The 18,967-nt window shown below is 56.5% G+C and overlaps 1 protein-coding gene across 6 annotated transcripts in view; it reads right to left on the minus strand.

Moving 5' to 3' along the window:
- Window positions 1–3,154: 3,154 nt before the first annotated feature.
- PAX8 (paired box 8) overlaps window positions 3,155–18,967 on the minus strand; it is a 45,484-nt gene continuing 29,671 nt past the window's right edge. For 2 of the 6 annotated variants that reach the window (XM_011377875.2, XM_023521937.1), the window contains exons 8-12: window positions 15,685–15,805; window positions 15,118–15,324; window positions 9,278–9,379; window positions 4,190–4,276; window positions 3,155–3,369 (exon numbers count right to left, since the gene is read on the minus strand). In XM_011377875.2, coding sequence (XP_011376177.1) covers window positions 3,293–3,369; window positions 4,190–4,276; window positions 9,278–9,379; window positions 15,118–15,324; window positions 15,685–15,805 — 594 coding nt within the window. In that variant the 3' untranslated portion in view covers window positions 3,155–3,292. Of the gene's footprint in view, window positions 3,370–4,189; window positions 4,277–9,277; window positions 9,380–9,416; window positions 15,325–15,684; window positions 15,806–18,967 lie in introns of those variants that run through there. The other 4 variants (XM_011377877.2, XM_023521938.1, XM_011377876.2 and 1 more) reach the window with 3 other exon arrangements.

The raw sequence follows: 18,967 nt of genomic DNA on the forward strand, positions 1-18,967 counted from the left end.
CACCACACATCCTCCCTGCCCCCTGCAGCCTCTGTGCGACTGGGCTCTGGCCCTGGGTGCTGACCTACCGCACTGGCCTGGCCTGTGCTTCTAGCCTCCTCCAGGGAGTCCGTATGAGGGGAGGTGGAGGGGTGGGTTTCTGCCACCAGGAGATGACATCCCCAGTGCGGTGTCCCCAGTCTCCCAGGGACCCAGGGGAGGGAAGAAGGTAATAGGACGAGCAGCCAGAGAGAAGGGGATGGAGGGAGGGTGCACCCTGTAGGCACTAAGGCCTCTAGGAAGGTGGTCGAGGGCATGATTGCTTGGGACACAACAGAAGAGGGACTGGGATAAACCAACAGAGGTGAAGACAGGAAGGTGGGAGGTGGGCTGGTGGATACTCTGTGGGACAGGGACCATGCTTTCACCAGAATTAGCCACTATCAGCCTGGCTTGGTCAGTGCTGCAGAAGGTGACAGGCAACCTGGGCACAGCATCAGATGGCAGTGCCTCTCGACTGTAAAGACAACTTGGGGGACTCAGAGGCAAGGATGGTGGGAAACAGGGTCACCCGGCACTCCTCCTGGACCTACGCTGACCTGTAGACCTCACCCAGGACAACTTGCCGCTGGGAGCTGGCGAAAGCGCCCTAGGTGGCCAGTAACTCTGTCCCTCCCCACAAGGGCCTGAGGCCTCTGCAGAAGCATGGCCGCCTCCAGGTACTGGAGGCCTTAGATGACAGTACTCAGGCTGTGGTCCCAGATCCTCTGAATGACCTTGAAAGTTGCCTCTCACTGTCAGTTTCCCCGGGTGCAAAATGGGGCCAATGTCCAAAGAGGAAAATGGGTGTGGACAAGCTTTACCACGGAAAGACACTGAGGCTACCTGAAGGGCTGTCATGCTCCTGGGGATGAGGAAGGCTGGGAGGGAGCCATACCCCTCCTCCTACAGGACAGGGATGCCAGAGATGGCCTGCGTGTGTGTGCATGTATGCATGCATGTGTGTGCATATGTGTCTCTGTATATGCACGCATGCACACATATGTGTATGTGCACATGTGTGCGCATGCATGCCTGTGTGCTTGCACGTACACACATGTGTGCATATGTATGCGTGTGCATGTGTGTATGTGTCTTTCTGTATTTACATATGTGCATGTGTTTGCATATATGTACGTGTGTGCGTGTGTGGAGGAAGAAGAGAGGGGAGCCCTCAGCAGGCCCATCTGTTGGCTGTGGCACTAACCCCCCTGCCTCAGTTGTCCCAGGGCTGAGTGTGTCCCTGGTACAGGATGGGCAGGAAGGGGAGTTCTGAACCATGTCACCCGCAGCACAGCCCAAGTCTCTTTGTCATTCAGGGGTTGGAGAGAGCTGGCCAGGGGCACCAGCATTCCGACGTTGCTCTGTGGGCTCCCTGGGTGCCCTGCATCTCCATAAAGGTGACTCTCGGGTGGGGTTCACTGTGGCCCAGAGCCAGATGGGCTGTCTTGGGGCCTTAGGTACAATGGGGGCCAGTCTCCCTCCCGGTTTGTGGCAGAGGGCAGCCTGTTGTTGAAGGGCAAGCCTCATTTCAGGTTGCCCTGGAGACACAGGTACTGGCTCCCTTGTGGGAGGGAACCTCACCCTGTGGCTCTATGCCATCTGTGGTAAGTGCCCCTGGCCTCTCTTGCCTCCAGTGTTGGAGCCACTGGATGCTGGGTATGCTGGGGTGAGGACTCCTCTTCTGACTCTATCCAGCTATAGAGCCTGGCCCCTTGTTACTGGAGTCCCACATAGATTCCACACAGACATCACATAGCCCCTGGGAGCCAAACACCTCGGTACATGTCCCCTTGTTCTCTGAAATTTCTAGAGGTTGTTCCTATGGGTTCCCTCCCCGATCTGGGCACTGCCACCTGGTGCCTCTCCACAGTTCCCCTCCAGCTGCCTGGCCAGGGCCCTGTGCTGTGGGGTTGAGGTGCTAGACTTATGGTAGCAGGATGTGACTGAGCCCAAGCTATCCCTTGGGCAAGCGACTTCATTGTTTCTGAGCCTCAGTCTTTCTACATGTAAAATGGGGACCAACCCCACCTAAACTGGTATGAGGCCTGCACACTGCACCTGGCACAATAGAGCCCAGTAAACATCTTCTCCCTCCCCCATCACACCGCAGGTCATGACTGTTTCTGTGCAACACCATCCCCGCCTTCACCAGCCTCCCTACAACCCTCTTAATAGTGACCACTTGGGTGGCCATGATTGGCCTGGGGCTGCGCCCTGTGCTTATGTTATCCTTGCATCTACTAGGAGATGGAGGCGTCCAAGCGTGGAGTCGTTGGTGCGCTTGTGTTCAGTGTGTTGGGGCAGAGGGCTTCTGGGCATTAGATGGCCTGTCCACCCTGGCCCCAAAGTGAGAGCCCAGTGCCTCACCCCTTCCCAGACAAGCCCAAGGTCTGAGACAGGGTAATGGTTTATTGAATCGAGTGGCAATGGTGAGTGGTCCTTAATAAAGAAAGAAGCATTAAGGAGAGAAGCCCAACGCGGACAATTTGGTGAGATGCTCAAGTAGATGTGGACAGAGGGGAGCTGGGCCCAGCAGAGCTGCATCTGCAGTACTTATAGTCAGGCCTAGGGCAGGAGCTGTGGGCTGAGAGGGAGCTGGCATGGCTGGTGGGTGGCTGCAGGTATCCTTGGGTTTAGGGGTTGGGGTCTGGGACTGTGGCAAGGCTATTGGAGGGACACAGATCCCCAGCAACTCGGCCTGCTCTGTGCTGGGCCCTTTGAAGAGTCTGTCTGCAGCTGTGAGGGTCTGGTTTCTGAGACGAGCCGTGGGATGACAGGCAGGGCATGCTGGTGCATGGCAACAGCTGGAAGGCCCCTTGACGGAGACTGGAGCTTCAGATTGATGGGACCCAGAGCTCAGCCCATGGCCAAGACGGGGGTGTAGGAGGGGCTTCAGCCGAGGAAGGGACCCTCAGTGGCCGTGGCGCGTGGGTTGTACAGAGTGCTGACAGCCTGGGACCGCTATGGCACATTGTTGGTGGAGCCAGGGAGGCACCCTGGGCCAGGTTGCCATCCCTCTCAAGCGCTTGGTCTCCCCTTGTCTGCACGTCCCTTGTCTGCATCTCTCGGGTGAGACTCTTTTTCCCACAAAGGAATCTTGGAGGACGGGGCCTCTGCAGAGTTGTCCTGCGTTTCATGGGTCTTGAAGCCAACCACACAGGGAGTGACCGTGAGGCTGGACCTGCATGGTCTCTGTGTAATAAATAAAGATTCCTTTCTGCGACTCTCTGGGGCCCGTCCCCGGCCGGGTCCTCCAGCTGCCCCGTGGCCACTACAGGTGGTCAAAGGCTGTGGCGGTGGTGGGTGGTGCGCTTGGCCTTGGCGTGGGACTGTAATAGTAGGGGGAACCTGGACACACCAAAAAATAACAGCATTGCTGGTCAGAGGAGGGTTGCAGCACAGCCGCCTGGCTCCGCAGACCTTGGGACAGTGCAGGTTATTCATCCACCCGGCCCATCTGATCGGCTCCTGGCCCAGGTTCTTCCGCTGCCTCCCCTTTGAACTTCTGGCCTGAATGAGAAAGGGGCTCTCGCCCCTCCTCCACGATTGCTGTGACCCCCATAACCATGCACACTGGGGGACCGTTGGGGGTCTCCCAGCTTTCCCTGAATGGTGCAAGGTCACAGAATCTTCCTTCCCAGAGCCAAAGGATTTGGCATCTGATGGTCAAGGGGCCAGGGTTTGAGGGCCCCGTGGACGTAGGAGGACCCTGAAGCTTGTTTGCCTCCAAGCCAACCCTCAGGGTGGTGGTGGAACAGGGGTCTCCTGCTGCATCACGAGCACTTATCACTCCTTAGGTGGCCCATGTGTGCACATGGCACACTCCCAGGCAGGGGACAGAGGGCACCCGCAGATGTCTGCTGCTGCTGGACTGCCAGCCCCTGAAGGCAAGGCATCCACCCTGAGACTTCCTATCTACCTGGGCCTCCGGAGGCCTGAGCCCTGGTCCATCTCAGAACAAGATCTTGTAGACGTGGCAGCAGGAGGGAGAAGGTGCAGGGACGTCTCTCTCCCGCCCTCTTTCCCTGAACAGGACGACCTGATCTGGTGCACCACCTTCTGGCCAGGTGACCCCACTCGTGACCCTGTCTCCCAGACCCTCGCCTAACTGGCCGCCCAGCCTCATACCCCAGCGCCCTGCATAGCAGAGGGCCACCCCAGGACTTACTCAGCAGGCTGGAGTTGGGGAAGCGCCAGGCCTCCCCGTAGGTGGAGTAGGGGGTGTGGCCGTAGGCGTTGCCAGAATAGTCGCTTCCTGTTGGGGACACAAGGGCGAGAGGTGAGGTGGGCGTCGAAATGGTGCCTGGGTAGAGGACAGGGCTGAGCGGGGCTGACGAGTCAAGCAAATAACACCCGAGGAGCCAAGGCAGCCTGATGGGAGCTCAGAAGGCCCCCGCAGCCCTCAGGCCCTTCATCAGCACACCTTGGGCAGTGCCCTTCCTGCCAGGTACTGCAAGCCCTGTCCTCAGGAACCCAGAGGAACCCAGAGGTGGATGTCACTGTATTCCCCAGGTAAAGGATAGGCTGGGGACCTGTGGATTCTGTGACCCCAGGGCCCATGCCTTAAGCACTGCTACTGTGGCCTGGGCCTTCTGCAGAGGGGCCAGGGCCAGGGGACTCTGTGGAAGGAACCACTCAGTGTGCAGTCTCTTCACCCACCCCGCCCCCTCCCCCCATGTCTGTTAGGGAGGAGTGGGGAGGTGCTGGGGGTGGGGGCTGCCGGGAACCTGTCCTGGGACTTGGCTGAGGGCTTTGTTGTCCCGTCCCAACTCTGCCACTTCAAGCAAACTCAGTGTGTGAATTTACACAAAACAAGTCAGATCGCTTCTTTCTGTGACTGGATTCTGGCATCACCGAAGAATTATTTTCCAAAGAAATGACTTAAGAATGCCCTTAAATAGCCACGGGGTCAGGTAGGCATGACCACTGTGCCCCTGCTGTCGCAGCCCTCCCGTGAAGCGTACAGAGAGGGGCGGGCAGAGCACGTCCAGGTGGACCAGGTCACACCGTAGGCAGCAGAGCAGAGCCACCTTAAGCCTCTTGGCTCTGAGTTCCAGGTTCCTGCTGACCCTGGTTCCACCAGTGTCCATGCTGCCTTTCAGAAACTCATGCTCTTGGGAGCTGAGTGCCCCTGTGGCACTGTGGCCTGAAACTGCCTGGCCACTTCCTGGCTGTGTCACATTGGGCAAGTCACTTCACTCCTCTGAGCCTTGGTTTCCTCATCTGTAGGAAGGGACAAATGGTTCGTGAGGGCTGAGTTAGATGATGCACATTAAATATTTGGCACCATGCTTGCTGTGCAAGAAACAGTCAAGGAGTGCTGGCCTTTCTTCTTTTCCCATTAAGCAGGTGCCAGAATACAATGTTAAAGCCTAGGTTGGGGTTGGAGGGGCTGCTTCCTGACCTGGGAAGGAGGCATTTGTGCAGGAGTGGGTGGGAGTGAGGAGGGGGAGGGGGAGGGGAGGACGTCAGGGCAGGAACAGAGCAGGTCCCTGAACTCAACTTGGGCTCACAAAACAAATGTGTAAAAGAGAGGAGGGAGGGAGGAAAAAGCAAAGAAAGAAAGAAATGATCTGACCCAACCACTGGTTTCCCAAATGAAGAGCCTGCTAAGCACAGAGGGAATGACAGCCCAAGGCCACGTCTGCACTGAGAGCCAGCCAAAACACCCCAGCTCCTATTCCAGCTCTTTCCCCACAATGCGAACTGCCCCATGTAGCCCAGACCTCCCTGGTTTACTACATCCATGGAGGAAACCAGTCTGCCCTGTGCCGCATGCCTATGCCCCACCCAGAGCCAATGCCACTTGCTCTAAGGGACAAGGAAGAGAGGCAGAAATGGAGTGTGCGTGCCCTCTGGTTTTGCCACTTATTCACTCACTCTCGAACACATGAACACACGTCTGCTTCAGTCACAGAGAAGCTGGGGTAGGGGCGGGCGGGACTTGATAGGCAGTATAGCACCTTCCCACACCTGTCCTGTGGGTGTCCCCATACACAGGAAAGGCGTGCCCTTGCTGCTCCGTTCCAAGAACTTGGCTCTGAGCCTGGATCCCTGCTCCTCTCCGTTAACTCTGTCTCTCCCTTTCTAGCCCATCACTCCCTTCAGCCAGCAAACGCCTCCTGTTATCCCCACATTAAAAAACCCTCTCCCTAAGCCCCCCACCCCTCTCAGCTGCCAGCATCTATCTCTGCTGCATGGTTGCTGCCTTCACCTCCTCATGCCCCTGTGTCAGGCTGATGGCCCAAATCCCCATAGCCTCTACCCGGTCATTCCAGTGGCCACTTCTGTGTCCACCACCCTGAATCTCTTAGTGACTTTGACTTGCCCACCATGCCCTCTCCAGGACCGCATCCCGACCCGCTGGCCTCTCCTCCTCACTCTCCTTCTGGCTTCCTCCCTGCGAGAATTCCAAGTGCTAAAGAGCCTGGCTGTGGTGTGTGAGCTTTCTGTGATTCTCACCCACATTCTTTTGGCCGATCTTGTCTAACTCTTCACATTCAATAACAGCTCTGAACAGGCTGAAATGTGTGCCCTCACCAGGATGGTCTCCTGACTTGGGACACATGCCATGCCTGCTGACTTACTAAACTGGGTACAGAGGAGGTGTCTCAAGCCTAACCTGGCCCAAAACGACTCTTGATTTCTACCTTCCACACACTCTACCTCTCTCTCTCCTAGTCTCCCCCACTTGCACTTGCCACCACCACCCATGCATTTTCCCAAGCCCCAAACCCAGGTGTCATCCTCGTTCCTCTTTTTTTGAATGCCTATAGCCAATTCACCAGCAAGTGTTGTTGGCAATGGATAGAAGGATGAATGGATTGGTGGATGATAGGTGGATGGATAAATGGATGGATGGAAGGATGGATGATATGTATGGATGTATGAAAATGTGTGTAAAGATAGATGAATGGATGGATGAGTGGATGGGTGGGTCGGTGGGTGGATGGATGGATAGATGGGTGGGTGGGTGGGTGGGTGGATAGATGGGTGGGTGGATGGATCAAGCTATCTGGAGCTGTTGGTTCAGCTCCAGAACAGGTATGAGAGTGTTAGTGGGGCAGGAACAACAACAACAATAATTAGAAGGCAAAGCAGAAGTCTGTGTCCTGTCCTGTTCCGGGCTGCTCTCCTAGAGCTGGCGTCTTTGTGTCCGGTGTGGTGGGTGGCAGAAAGAGCCCTAGGTGTGAAATCAATATACTAACTCAGCCAGGTAGTGCGGCTATGGCCCTGAGCACACAACTCTGCTTTCCTAAGCTTGTTTCCTTATCTTTATAAAACTAGGATAATACTAGCTCCCCAAGCACATGGGAATGGTAAATAAGAAATAAAGTTACATCTGTGGATAGCCAGGAACACAAAAGGTCTTAATAAATGATCTCTTCCTTCCTTCCGTGACTGACTAAAGACTGTCATTGGCATACGTTGCTTGGAGCATTTATTATGTACGTAGCACATAATAGGTGCTCAATGAAGGTTTATTGATCTAGTGGAAAGAATCCCCATTCAGTCAACCGGGAGATTGTGCCACTGGCAAGAGATGGACAAATAATTTTTCTATGAAAAAAACTCCTTAAGAATTCTTCTGCACCATGGAGTTCCTAGGAACTGGGTGAAACACTTCAGTAGTACTACATTTTCTGAAGACAAATTTGTATGTAACTTATCGAGAGCCAACCCACCACACAAAGCAGGGCCCCTTCCTTTTGCAACCCACTTGCAGTGGATGGTGTGGCTGTGCCATTTTTCTTGACACCCACTCAGGGTGAAGTCATTCTGGAAACAACCTGGGGGCCTTTGATGAAAGGCCCACGTCTCCCAGCTACCCCATGTTTCGACTTTGACCCCCCGGAACCCCTTGCCCTGGGCCTGCTCCCGGGATGATACATAATTAAGAGAGGAGCTGGGCTTTATGTTTCTTCCTCCCCTCTAAGCAGGCGGCAAGGAAAGGTGGAGAGGTTGGAAGGGGGATGGGGGAGCTGACTGGAGCCTGGGATTTTGATTGAGAGGCCCCATTATCCACACTCTTAAAAAAATAACCGAATCTTTTCCTTTTTTATCTTGACCAATCTCATTTCACGCTCCAGGAGAGGAAGGGAGGGAGGCAGGGAGTGGGGCCAGGAGGGAGAGAGAGGAGTCAGTATTCTGTATTTTCAACGCTGCATTAAGCACATTGCCACGGTAACCAGGCAGCAACAAGTGCCAGCTCAGCAGGTTCCCAGGGAGCGCAGAGCCCTCCAAGCCCTCCCTTCCCTTTGCCCAGGAGCCCCGCCCCCCTCGCACAGGGCACCAGCGTGGGTGGCTGGCAGAGACAGTCCAGGGTGGGGAGTGGGACAGGGAGCAGGCCTGGGTGATGGCACTGTCTCTGGGATCAGGCCTGGGAGGCTGGCCCAGGGCTGGTATGGGAGTCACCGATGCCCGGATCCAGAGCCCCTTCTAGAAGCTCCAGGTCCTCGGGCCTTCTGGGCGGTGGAAATGGCTTGATTCTACCCTGTCCACACTTCTTGTGTGGTTCCTAAGAGAGACACTCGCCCCAAGAAAACTTCCTTGTCCTCCTTGCTTGTCCAGACCTTGAGACCATGGGTCACCGTTGGGTGATGACCATGCTGGTGGACAAAGAAACCGAATGACTGACAGGCAAGACTGCAGGATAGCCTGGATGAGTATGAAGCAATGCTCCCAGTTCATGTCACACTCTGCAGTACCTCTGGAGTAGCTGCAATGGACTCTGCCCACACAGGGTCCATGAGTGTGGGATGTGAAGGGGGCTGTATTTCAGCCATCATCATTATCACCATCTCCAACACCATCCATATTCAAAGATTACAGAAAGGTGAACCAAGAGTCACCAGCATTAAGTAACTGGGTGACCACAGGTTGCTTACAGGCTGGGCTATGTTTGGCCCCTAGAGTTTTGCAGCCCCAAGCACACTCCATTGGGGCTCCTGGAATGGGTGGAAGGGGTAGAGCTTGGATTTGACCAGCTGTCTGCCTCAGCCGCCCCTTTGTCGCCATGGCAGGTGATATGGGAGCATCTGAGAAGAAGGGGAGGCCAAGTTAGGGACAGTTAAGTGGCTGGGACTGCGCTAGAATCTCTTTTCCAGGTGATTACAAAGGTGGACCTTCCCGTCTACCCTCCAGTGTCCTTCCAGAAGTCTATGCATGGGACACCCCTCCTTCTTGTTCCCTCTCGCTCCACCTTTAGCTGACACTTCCTCTTACAATAGTCCCCTCCAGCCAGCCTCTCCCTTACCTGCCACCATGCCTGCAATGGCAGAAGAGGCATAGCTGCCCTGTCCGCTGGTGGGGATGTGGGGTGGGTATCCAGGCAGCGTGGGTCCCACCATCTCTCGCCCTGAAAAAACACAGGAAGAAGTCATCAGCTGGGCCACAGGAGCCCACGTACTTTCTGTCTTGCTTCCCACCCACCATGCCCACTCTGTCCCAAGCCACTTCCTCTGTCCTTGGCAGAGGACAGGCTCCACCATGCAGAGAGCACTGACTGTTGTAGGCTGCATTGCTCCCTGTTCTTGATGACTCACATACGTGAATCCTACTCACCCACAAACACGTCACTGTCCTGGGGAGATGCTTGGGCTATCTTCCTAACCATAACCCTGACCCCCAGCCTCAGTACAGCAGTGGCCTAAATAAAAACATTAGAGGCCTGAGACCTCATGCCTTCTCAACCCCAACTCTGAGCAGAACCAAGAGCAAGGCCCCTCGAAGGGTGGCACAGGTATGGCCTGCAGGCCCATTGCTACCCTTTTTGGCTCCACAAAAGACTTCGTATTAGTCACTGTGCTCTTTTCCACTGAGCCACAGTGGGGTCTCCTCCTCTTGGTCTGACAGGGGAACAGCCCATCAGAGTTACAAAGGACATGAAACCCACTGGCCATCCCCGACCTGAAAAGGAGACATAGCTGAGAAATATTCAGCATTTACATGTGACTATAAACCACACACTGTCCATTCTACTCTTGAAAAGAACTACTCTCAGCCAAACAGAGCCCGGTCCTGTTTATTTGTATCTGTGGATGACCCGCCTGGTGTCCCATGAGGCCCTGCTTTCCTTGGCTATGCTTGTCTCCAACTTCAGGCAGCCCAGCCTCCCCATTCTGGAGGCCTTCTGACCTGGTGGGCTTCTCGCCTCAGCACCCTGTGCCAATGGCCACAGGCCCTTCCGCCCGGGCCTCTCCTCACGTCGTGCAGGCCCAGGTCAGGCCCCCTGTCCGAGGACTCTCACTCTGCCCTGGTCAGGGCCTCTGTCCCACCACATTTGTTAACAATGCCCATTCCACTGACAAGTGCCAGTTTGAAGGGTGACTTATTGGGTCATCCAAGCTCTTGGTGACCTCTCAGGGTTTCTCGAGCTCAGTGTTGTGACGTTCGGGCATCCCTGCACAGCAAGGTGTTCAGGCCCATTCCTGGCCTCTACCCACTGGTGGGTAGCAGTGGGTGCCGGTAGCAGTTCCCACACAGTGCGACACCGAAATTCTCTCCAGATGGTGCCATATGTTCCCTGGTTGGGAACCACTGCATAGATCGTGACCATTACCCAGTGCCCTTTGCTCTTCTGCCCCAGTGTGTAAGTCCCCTGAGGACTCAAGTGGCCCCGTGAGTCCCTGCCAGCCAAATTCTCAAGTGTATTCCCTTCTTGGACCCCATTGGGATACAACTTTCCTCCCACCAGCCCTGGTGTGGACCTTCCTCCCTTGGCCCCTTTGGGGGGTGCCTGGCCGTGATGAAGGGGAAGGCACGTCCCATGGAACCCTGTAAGCCATCAATACCAGTGGCTAAGTTCTCCTTGCCTCTCTTCCTGGGGAGTCCCCTAACATAGCTGCTCTTCCACAAACGCTGTGAGCACATGCTAGCATGTTTCAGAGCACGCGTGTTACAGCAGGAACAAGGCTGCTGGACTAGCCAGGCCAGGCAGCAAGTAAAGACAGGACGCAGATTGGGATGGGCACTGGGGGCCAAGCACAAGGGGTCAGCAGGCGGGGAGGCTTGCTGGACTTCTGCCCCTGGGATCCCGGGGCTCTCATCCTGCTTCTAGGATCATTTCCAAGCGGCCATAGGCCAGCCACCCACGTGCCCCAAGCCTTGGCCTCTGAACACACAGAACGTGAAGAGAAGTAGCCTCGTGTACTTTATCACTGTTACTATCTCATCCCTAGCGCTGCGGTGTCACCAGTGTGGTCCTGAGCCAGGGCTGCCTACTATAGGTGGACACCGCCTAGTGCTGTGGACACATCCTATAAATTATTACATGTTGTGGGAGTCCTTACAAAATAAATCCTGTTTAAAATGAGTCATCAGGGTTCATTATTTGAAACAGGGTGACTTTGTTGATCAACATGAACATTTTGTGTGAATGTCAGGATAATGTCCAGCTGTGACTGGCGCTGGACCAAACAGAGAAAACCCTGCTGGAATTCTACAGATGTATCCAGGTACCTAGACACAGGGTTCAAGCAAGTGAGGGGATGGCAACGCAGGCGAGGAAAGGGAACTGCAGAGCGCTCAGAAGCAGAAGGAGGATCCAGGGCCAAGCTGGTCTTCCTTCAGAGAAGATCGCAGGCGGTCAGCTCTCAGACTTGGCCCTTGGCTCTCAGGCCAACAGCCTGGCCAAGAGCCTGCACGAGGGAGCGATGTGACGTCTGTGAGGGCAGGCGGCCTAGTGGGAAGGCTATGGCAGAGGGGGCGTTGAGCTGGCTCAGGCTCGATGCACTGCCCCCCTCCTCCCCAGAGAGAGGGGCCAGGCCCAGGCCAGGCTGTGGCTGAGGAGCAAAGGACCGAGGCTCCCCTCCTGCCTGCATGTCTTATGAGGAGCCAGTGGATGAGAGACGGTGAGATGGGCTCACCTGACCCTTGACCAGTGGCCAGGGACTGCCTGGGGCGCTGCGTGGGGCAGATTCTGAGGTCACATCTGTGTCCACTGTGATGGGGCAGGAGTTGGGAGGCAAGTTTCAGCTCTCGGGCCACCGATTTGTGGGGCAGGCCTAGGTGCACCCCAGGCTGCTGTTTCCTCCTGCCCTCGTCCTGTCCCTTCCACCTCCTGACGGTACTGCTTCTTGAGCAGCTCAGTGGGCTGAGCGCCAGGGCACAGTAGCCCCGGGTCCCCTCCCGTGAGAACCAGCCCCCAAACTGCTCCTGGAAGTTGAACTCGCCAGCCTCACTCCTCTGTATTCTGAGATTTTAACCTTCGTCCCCCTCAGCTGTCCAATTTCCTCCCACAGGGCAGAGATTTCTGAGCGGTGCTGGAGCAGACCCCGAAGTCCTCCTCCCATGACCTTAGCCTCTGGGACAGGCTGCTAGACCCTCTTCAGGGCGCCCTCTCTCAGACTGTGGCCATAAACTTTCCTACCAGTCCCACAGCACTCTTTGCTTCAATTCCTTACATACATGGTCTCTTCCCCCAAAGCCAAGAGCCTTGCCACCTTCTCAGAAGTGAAACTACAGAAGCCGCGAGGCAGATCCCCTCCACGGCGGCCCGGCCGCGGCCTTCGTCCACTCGTTTTCAAGGCTCTTCACCAGACATTTCTCTTTGGTTTGTAACTCCATCTCCTCTGCAAATATGCTTCCGCTACGGTCCTATTTTTAAGACACTGGCATAGGCACAGGCCCATGTCGACTGGCTGTGAAGTGGGGTTTCACAAGGGGACGTGAGCACCCCAGAAATCTTGGTAGCTGTCATGATTATTGTACAGAGTGGGCTTAGGACTCCATGACGCAGAGGGATCCCGAGGTGGGCGGACATGGTTTCAGATCCTTTTACTTGCCCGCTTTGATGTCTGCCCTCTACATGACCTTTTCAATCCCTTATCTTGTTCCGATAGCAAGGAGAATTTATGGCAACCCAGCAATCTCCCTGGCAAGACTAAATATAATTTTGCACAAAAGGATGGAGGCAGGCAGTGGACTCTTTGATGATAAAACCAAACTCACGGCCTCTGACCAGTGGAGCGGGAGTCAGTCCAGACCAGCCTCCTCCAGATTGCTCCTGGCAAGTGTGTTGGGACCTCAAATGGGTGTCTGGAGGGAATGGGGAGGAATAGGGAGCAATCTGACACCCTCCAAACCCTGACGCGGTTTGGTCCCTAGTGGGATGGGGAGAAGCTGCGAGCCAGCAGGACAGTCAGAGCCCTGGGCTGGGTGGGCAGTGACCTGGAGACTCTGCCAAGCAGCAAAGGTGGCAGGAGGTAGCAGAAGGGTCCACAGGAACCTCGGAGGAGGATGGGGCACATAGGTAGGCCGAGATGGCCATGGAAAGGACACTCTCCCCTTGTCCCCACTTCCTTTCCTCTCTTAAATTCACCTCCTCCTCTCTGAACAGGTGTAACAGCCCCCCACGCCCCTGCCTTCTCTCTGTGGCCTCCTATCTGCTTGCACTGGCTCGGCCACATGGAGGGCACCCAGATCCAGTCTCAACCAGGGGCTGCAGGTGGACAGTCTTTAAGGAGCCCAGGCCAACACTCTGATCTTGGCATGGACACCAATTGTCATGGCCTCGTGCCTGAGGAACACCCCAAAGCTGTGATTTTGCTGCCTGCCTGACCCCAGGTGCCTGCCACCAGCTGCTCTGTCCCACATTGCATGCCCTGCAGCTGATCTGGAGAGCCGGCATGTCACTCAGCCAGGAGCAGATAGAAGTTGGAAGTGTCCCCTAACCTGACTGCATGTTGACAAGGGTGCTTGGAGCCCTGACAGGAAGATGGGGAGGTGAGAAAGCATGGGGACCTTATGGCGGGGAGTTTGTCCTGGGCTGCTTCAGCTAAACTCCATGCCACCACCAGGCTATTGTCCAGCCCTCTGTTGTTCCCCGTGCTTGGCTGGTCCTGCCGCCCATCCACACCCTCACACCCTCCATTCTTGCCTACACCCTCACCCCGAGCCTGCCTTACCCGGCCCTCCTGGCCCTGGCCTGCCTTTCATACAAGGCGGCCTCTCCTATGCCCGACCCCCATTTTCTCTGCTGACGTCAGCCCACGCAGCTCACAGACCTTCTCCTTTCATCGCTTTGGTCAAAACAAGTGACCCGTCCCCACTGACTTCACCTCTTTTGAAATCCCGACTCTGAGTCAACATTTTCTTCATTGCTTCCCACACACCAGGCTTGCCATGTTAACCCTTTATCTCTGTGCCCCCTCTTCCCAGAGGGCCTCCCACAGCAGACATGGGGCGCACAGAGGAATCTCCGTGTCCAGCGGACTGTGGTGCAGTCAGTTATGAGATGAGGACGAACTAACTCAGGTGTGTAGCTGTGGTCTCTGGGCGGAGGGGCAGTGATTTTTAAGCAAAAGCTTTCATTTCGAGAGGGTGGCCAGGACCAGTGAAAACCAATGGTCCAAGGGCTGTCCCCTCCTGCTACCCCAGGGGGGGTCCTGTTTCTATGCCTGCTCTGCCCAAGTAAATGCCCTGCCTAGTCAGCTGCTGCCCAGGCCTCGTCAGCGTCACGGGGTGTACTGGGCCAGGCCCTCACCAGCCATGTGCCCATTGAGGGCCCAGCCAGGCCCTCTCCCTGCCTGCCTCTCCTTGGGTGCCGAGATTTGCTCTCGACGTACCTAAGGTGCTTCCAGCTTGGAAGGCCTCGAGGACGCGGCCCTCCTGTCTCTCGTGGGTGGATCACCGCTGAGTGTCCTCTAAGGGGAACACTGTGGAGCCTGCTCAAAGGGAGTCACACAGTGGGAACTCAACTGTGACTGGCTTTCTGTCTTCTTTAGAAATCTGATCCAGAAATTGGCTCTAAAAGCCAGTGACTTTTTCCCTCCAAAGTGTTGTCCTTTTCTCCTTCTTTTAAAATGTTTTTACCCAAGACCAAGTGTTCACTGCCTCTCAGTGCCTGGTTCCTGGCCCTGGAGCCAGGTGCTGGAAACCCGCAGGGCACCCCACTCCCAGGTACCTCCAGAGTGCCTGCCCCACAAGGCCCGTTTTGCTCCATGGAGACCCACATCCTGGCACCTCCGGCAGTTACTGGGGATTTGAGAGAAGGCTGATGGGGGCAGAGCAGGGGCCGGACCCCTTGGACCAGGGGCTTGGCTCTGAGGACCCTCCCGCCCCCTTAGGCTGCTGGCCCGGACCTCCCTGTCGTACCTGAGAGGAGGGCCTGGCCCGCGAGCTGCCCGTACATGGAGGCAGCGTGGGGAAAGGCATTGAAGGGCGGGACCGAGGTGCCGGCTGCGACCCCAGAGCCGGCTTGCTGCAGGTCCAAAAAGGCGGAGCTAGATAAAGAGGAAGGGGTGGAGCTAGAACTGGACACCTCGGGGCTTTCCTGCTTTATGGCGAAGGGTGAGTGAGGATCTGCCGGGGAGGGAGACAAGGAGAGAGGGTGAGATGGCATGGGGGGCATGCACGACCGGCTATGAGATGGGGCGGGCGGCAGGCGGGAGGGGTGCTCGTCAGGCTGGGCGAAGCAGGGAGCCTCTACCTCCCTGCGGTGCCCCTGCCAGTGTGGCCGAGGGCTGTGTGCCTGCTTCTCCCGCAGCGGGGGCTGAGCAGAGAGGGTCGGACCCTCATGACCTACCAGGAGGCCCTGCTAGCACAGCCCCTGTCCTCTCCAGGCCCCGGGCCCTAATGCCTCCTCCTCAGGCCAGCCACACCCTGCCCTCCAGCCCAGCCTCCAGCCAGTTCCACGGGGCCTAGGAGATCCCAGCGTCCTACCTGCCACCACAGGGTAAGTCTGGTGAGTTGAGAGGTTGCGCCCCAAGGGTGTATTGGATGGGGTCAGGGTGGCCTTCCCGTCGTCCAGGGTGCTGTTGAGCAGGGGCAGTGGGTAGAGGCCCTGGGGAGAAAGAGAAGTCAGCACAGAGACCCCGGGGCAGCACAGAGACACCTGGGTCCCAGGAAACACCGTTCACTGTCCCCTCTTCCACTCACTCTTAAGTCCGCTTCGCAGGCTCAGTTGGTTTTATTCTCTGACTCACATCCTCGTTCTCCTCAACCCCAAGATCACGGCTGCCCCCTCTGCCACAGCTGGTGGCCTGCGAGCAGGCACGGGAGAGGGCAGCTCCTTCTGTGGGCGTCACCTGGCCTGACACAGTCCGGTTCCTCATCTGCTCGCAGGGTCTGAACCCGGCGAGGACAGGGTGCAGGGTAGAGCACTCAGCTCACAGAGCTGTGCCGAGCGCTTCACTCAGCTCAATAGTTCACCCCCATCCAGAGAGGAAACACAGGTGCAGAGAGGTCAAGAAACTTGTCACTGTCCCACAGGGCAGTGGTCCCCAGTCTTTCTGGCACCAGGGACCGGTGCTCCTATGAGAATCTAATGCCTGATGATCTGAGGTGGAGCTGAGGTGGTGATGCTAGTGCTGGGGAGCGGCTGCAAATCTAGATGAAGCTTTGTTTGCTTGCCTGCCGCTCACCTCCTGCTGTGCGGCGCAGTTCCTAACAGGCCACGGACTGATACCAGTCTGTGGCCCAAGGGTTGGGGACCCCTGCCGTAGGAGACGGCCAGGGTTAAACCCAAGGGGTCTGGCTCCAGTGCTGATGCCCAAGCTGGTTGACATCATCACACTTCTTACATTTGCAGAGCTCTGCTTCTGCTGGCTGATCTATCCCTGTCAGCCCTGTGACATGGGCGAGTGACGTCACGTTTGCTTTCTCTGTGGGGAGCCTGCAGCCAGGATCCTGGGCAGCTGCACTGAGGATACCGCCCTGACCCTTAACCCCGGGGCTTTCTCCTGCAGTGGCAGGTGGGCTCCCTCCACGTTCAAGCAAATGCTGGTGTTCAGCTCTGGCTTGGAGATGACGCTCAGCTGATGGTGTTGGAGAAGCTCTTTGTCCAATACGTGGGTTCTTTTCATTCGAACCCCATCTTCAACCACTCCCAGCCTCTGCAATGAGCAGGGCCAGCTCCTTGGTGCCCCTTCCAGAAAGAAGTTGCTCCATCGAAGGCAGGAATGCACCACGCCCACTGTGACCCAGCATGCGGAGTTGCAAGTGTTACAGATGAGCTATGTGAAATTGTCAGAACTAGAGAAGGGGTGCTCCACTGAAGGCGACGCTTCCAGTGACTTCCAATCCACCCGCTCTCCAAGGACATAGTGCTTTCGCTGCATGCGGGCAGTTCCGGAGGCCACCAGGGCACCAATATCGCAGCAACTGATGACTCACTGGGCTCTAGTCCCATGCCTCCCAAGGGGCCAGCTTCATGGTGGGTGGAGGTGCTGCAGCCCAGCGTAATGTGACTGAACAAGTACCTAATTTCTAGAGAGTGTAGGGAAGGTTTAAAGTATCTTACGGATGTCTTGGTTCTATATCAAAACACCTACTGAAATCCTGTGGCTGTTCCAAAATCCAGAAAATTCAGTGGACAAAAAACCCAAATCCATGCGGTCAGCATTTTGATGACACTGTGCAGAGTGGCTTCCACACCCTAGGGATGGCTGGATTGCTTGTGGGACTGCACTTGAGCTGGGTGAGGCGGGTCTGCATCACCCCTAGCAGCTTTAGTGTCCTTGCCTCTCTGAGCCGCGATTTTGTTACCTGTATTACAGGGGCAACAGGACCTGCTTCATGAGGCTGATGCAAGGACAGAGGTGTGTCCACATGTATGTGTGCAGGCGCGAGGCACGGGGACAACACGTGCTCAGTCATCCGTCATCACAGACGCATGAGGAGTCAGGAGCCGCCGGGCTCTTGACCTCTGTCATGTCAATGTGCTTCTAGTGTGAGTGGGCAGTAGAGGGACAAGAGCTACACACCTTGGGTACGCCTGGGAGTGACACCCAGTGCTTCTGCCGAACACCCTCCCCATGTTGGGTTCATGAGGAGGTGGCCTGTCCCTATCCCACCTCCAGCCCCCAGGGCCCGGCTGTTGCAGGTGAAGGGACACAGCGCTCCTTGGGCAGCACCGTCGGCCACCGAGGGCTGAAAAGACCTTTCGCCAGAAGCTAAAGGAGTGAATGACAACGAACGCGTGGCAGGGATAAGGTGGGGGGTCACTGAGGAACGTGCTGGGCTTCAGTCCCCCTGTCTGCAGCAGGTCCCTGGCTTTCACTATCCCTTTTCCAGTCTTCAAACAAGGACTGACCTAGAGGTACGGCCTCTAACACAGGTGACCATGGGACAGTCTGAGCGACACCAGTCGTTTGCACTCTCCTTGGCCCTGGCTCATCTCCACACACGGAGACAGTTGTCCTGAGGTCCCTGCCACTCTCACTGCATGACTCCTGTGCACGTGCTAGGGTCTCCTTGTGACCCAGCAGGTCCCATGCGGAATGGGGCAGGTGCTCAGGACCCTGTGGCAGGGTTCCTACCCTCTGCTAGGACACAGTGCTTGTACTCGGGTCATGCTGGTCCCTTTGGGGAGTGGCCCCACTGCTGCCCCCCTGCCCCGGAGCCCTGTGCCGACTCTCAGCAAGCCAGCCTGTCCTCAGCTGCTGATGGCAGCTTCCTCTCTGGCCCTCGTGGCTGCTGTAGCCAGGCTGACAAAGTCATCTACATGGACCCGGCTGCCCAGACGGTCACCAGCAAAGGTTCAGCAGATTGTCAGCCTCATTGTCATTGTCCTGCTCAGATCTTAGTGCGTAGAGCTGTCTCACTGCTGGACAGTGACAGCGTGAGCAAAGAGGGGCAGATACCCAAAGCTCTCCTGCTGATGACCAGCAGGGCGGGGGTCACGATGACTTCTGGCAGCAAGTACGGCCAGAGGCAGCTCCTGGGGGTTCTGTCAGTGGAGCAACTTCACTGGGCCATCTCTGCCACCTCACAGAAGCCATCCCACCACAAACAGTCACCTGTCCTGAGCTGGAAATGAGAATGGCTTTGGGGCTGTCAATCAACTGTCTGGATCTCGGTGTGTTCACTGACCCTGCCTTTCCTGAACACCTACTTCAACAGGGCACAGAGCTTGAGGCTGGAGAGTAAAACATGCTCCAAGATGCTGCCCCGTGTCCTCACACCTCTGTCCACTGCGATCCAGTGTGAGAGGTGACCAGGAGCA

The sequence above is a fragment of the Pteropus vampyrus genome, unplaced genomic scaffold (genome assembly GCF_000151845.1).
Source record: "Pteropus vampyrus isolate Shadow unplaced genomic scaffold, Pvam_2.0 Scaffold323, whole genome shotgun sequence".
Classification (NCBI taxonomy): Eukaryota; Metazoa; Chordata; class Mammalia; order Chiroptera; family Pteropodidae; genus Pteropus; species Pteropus vampyrus.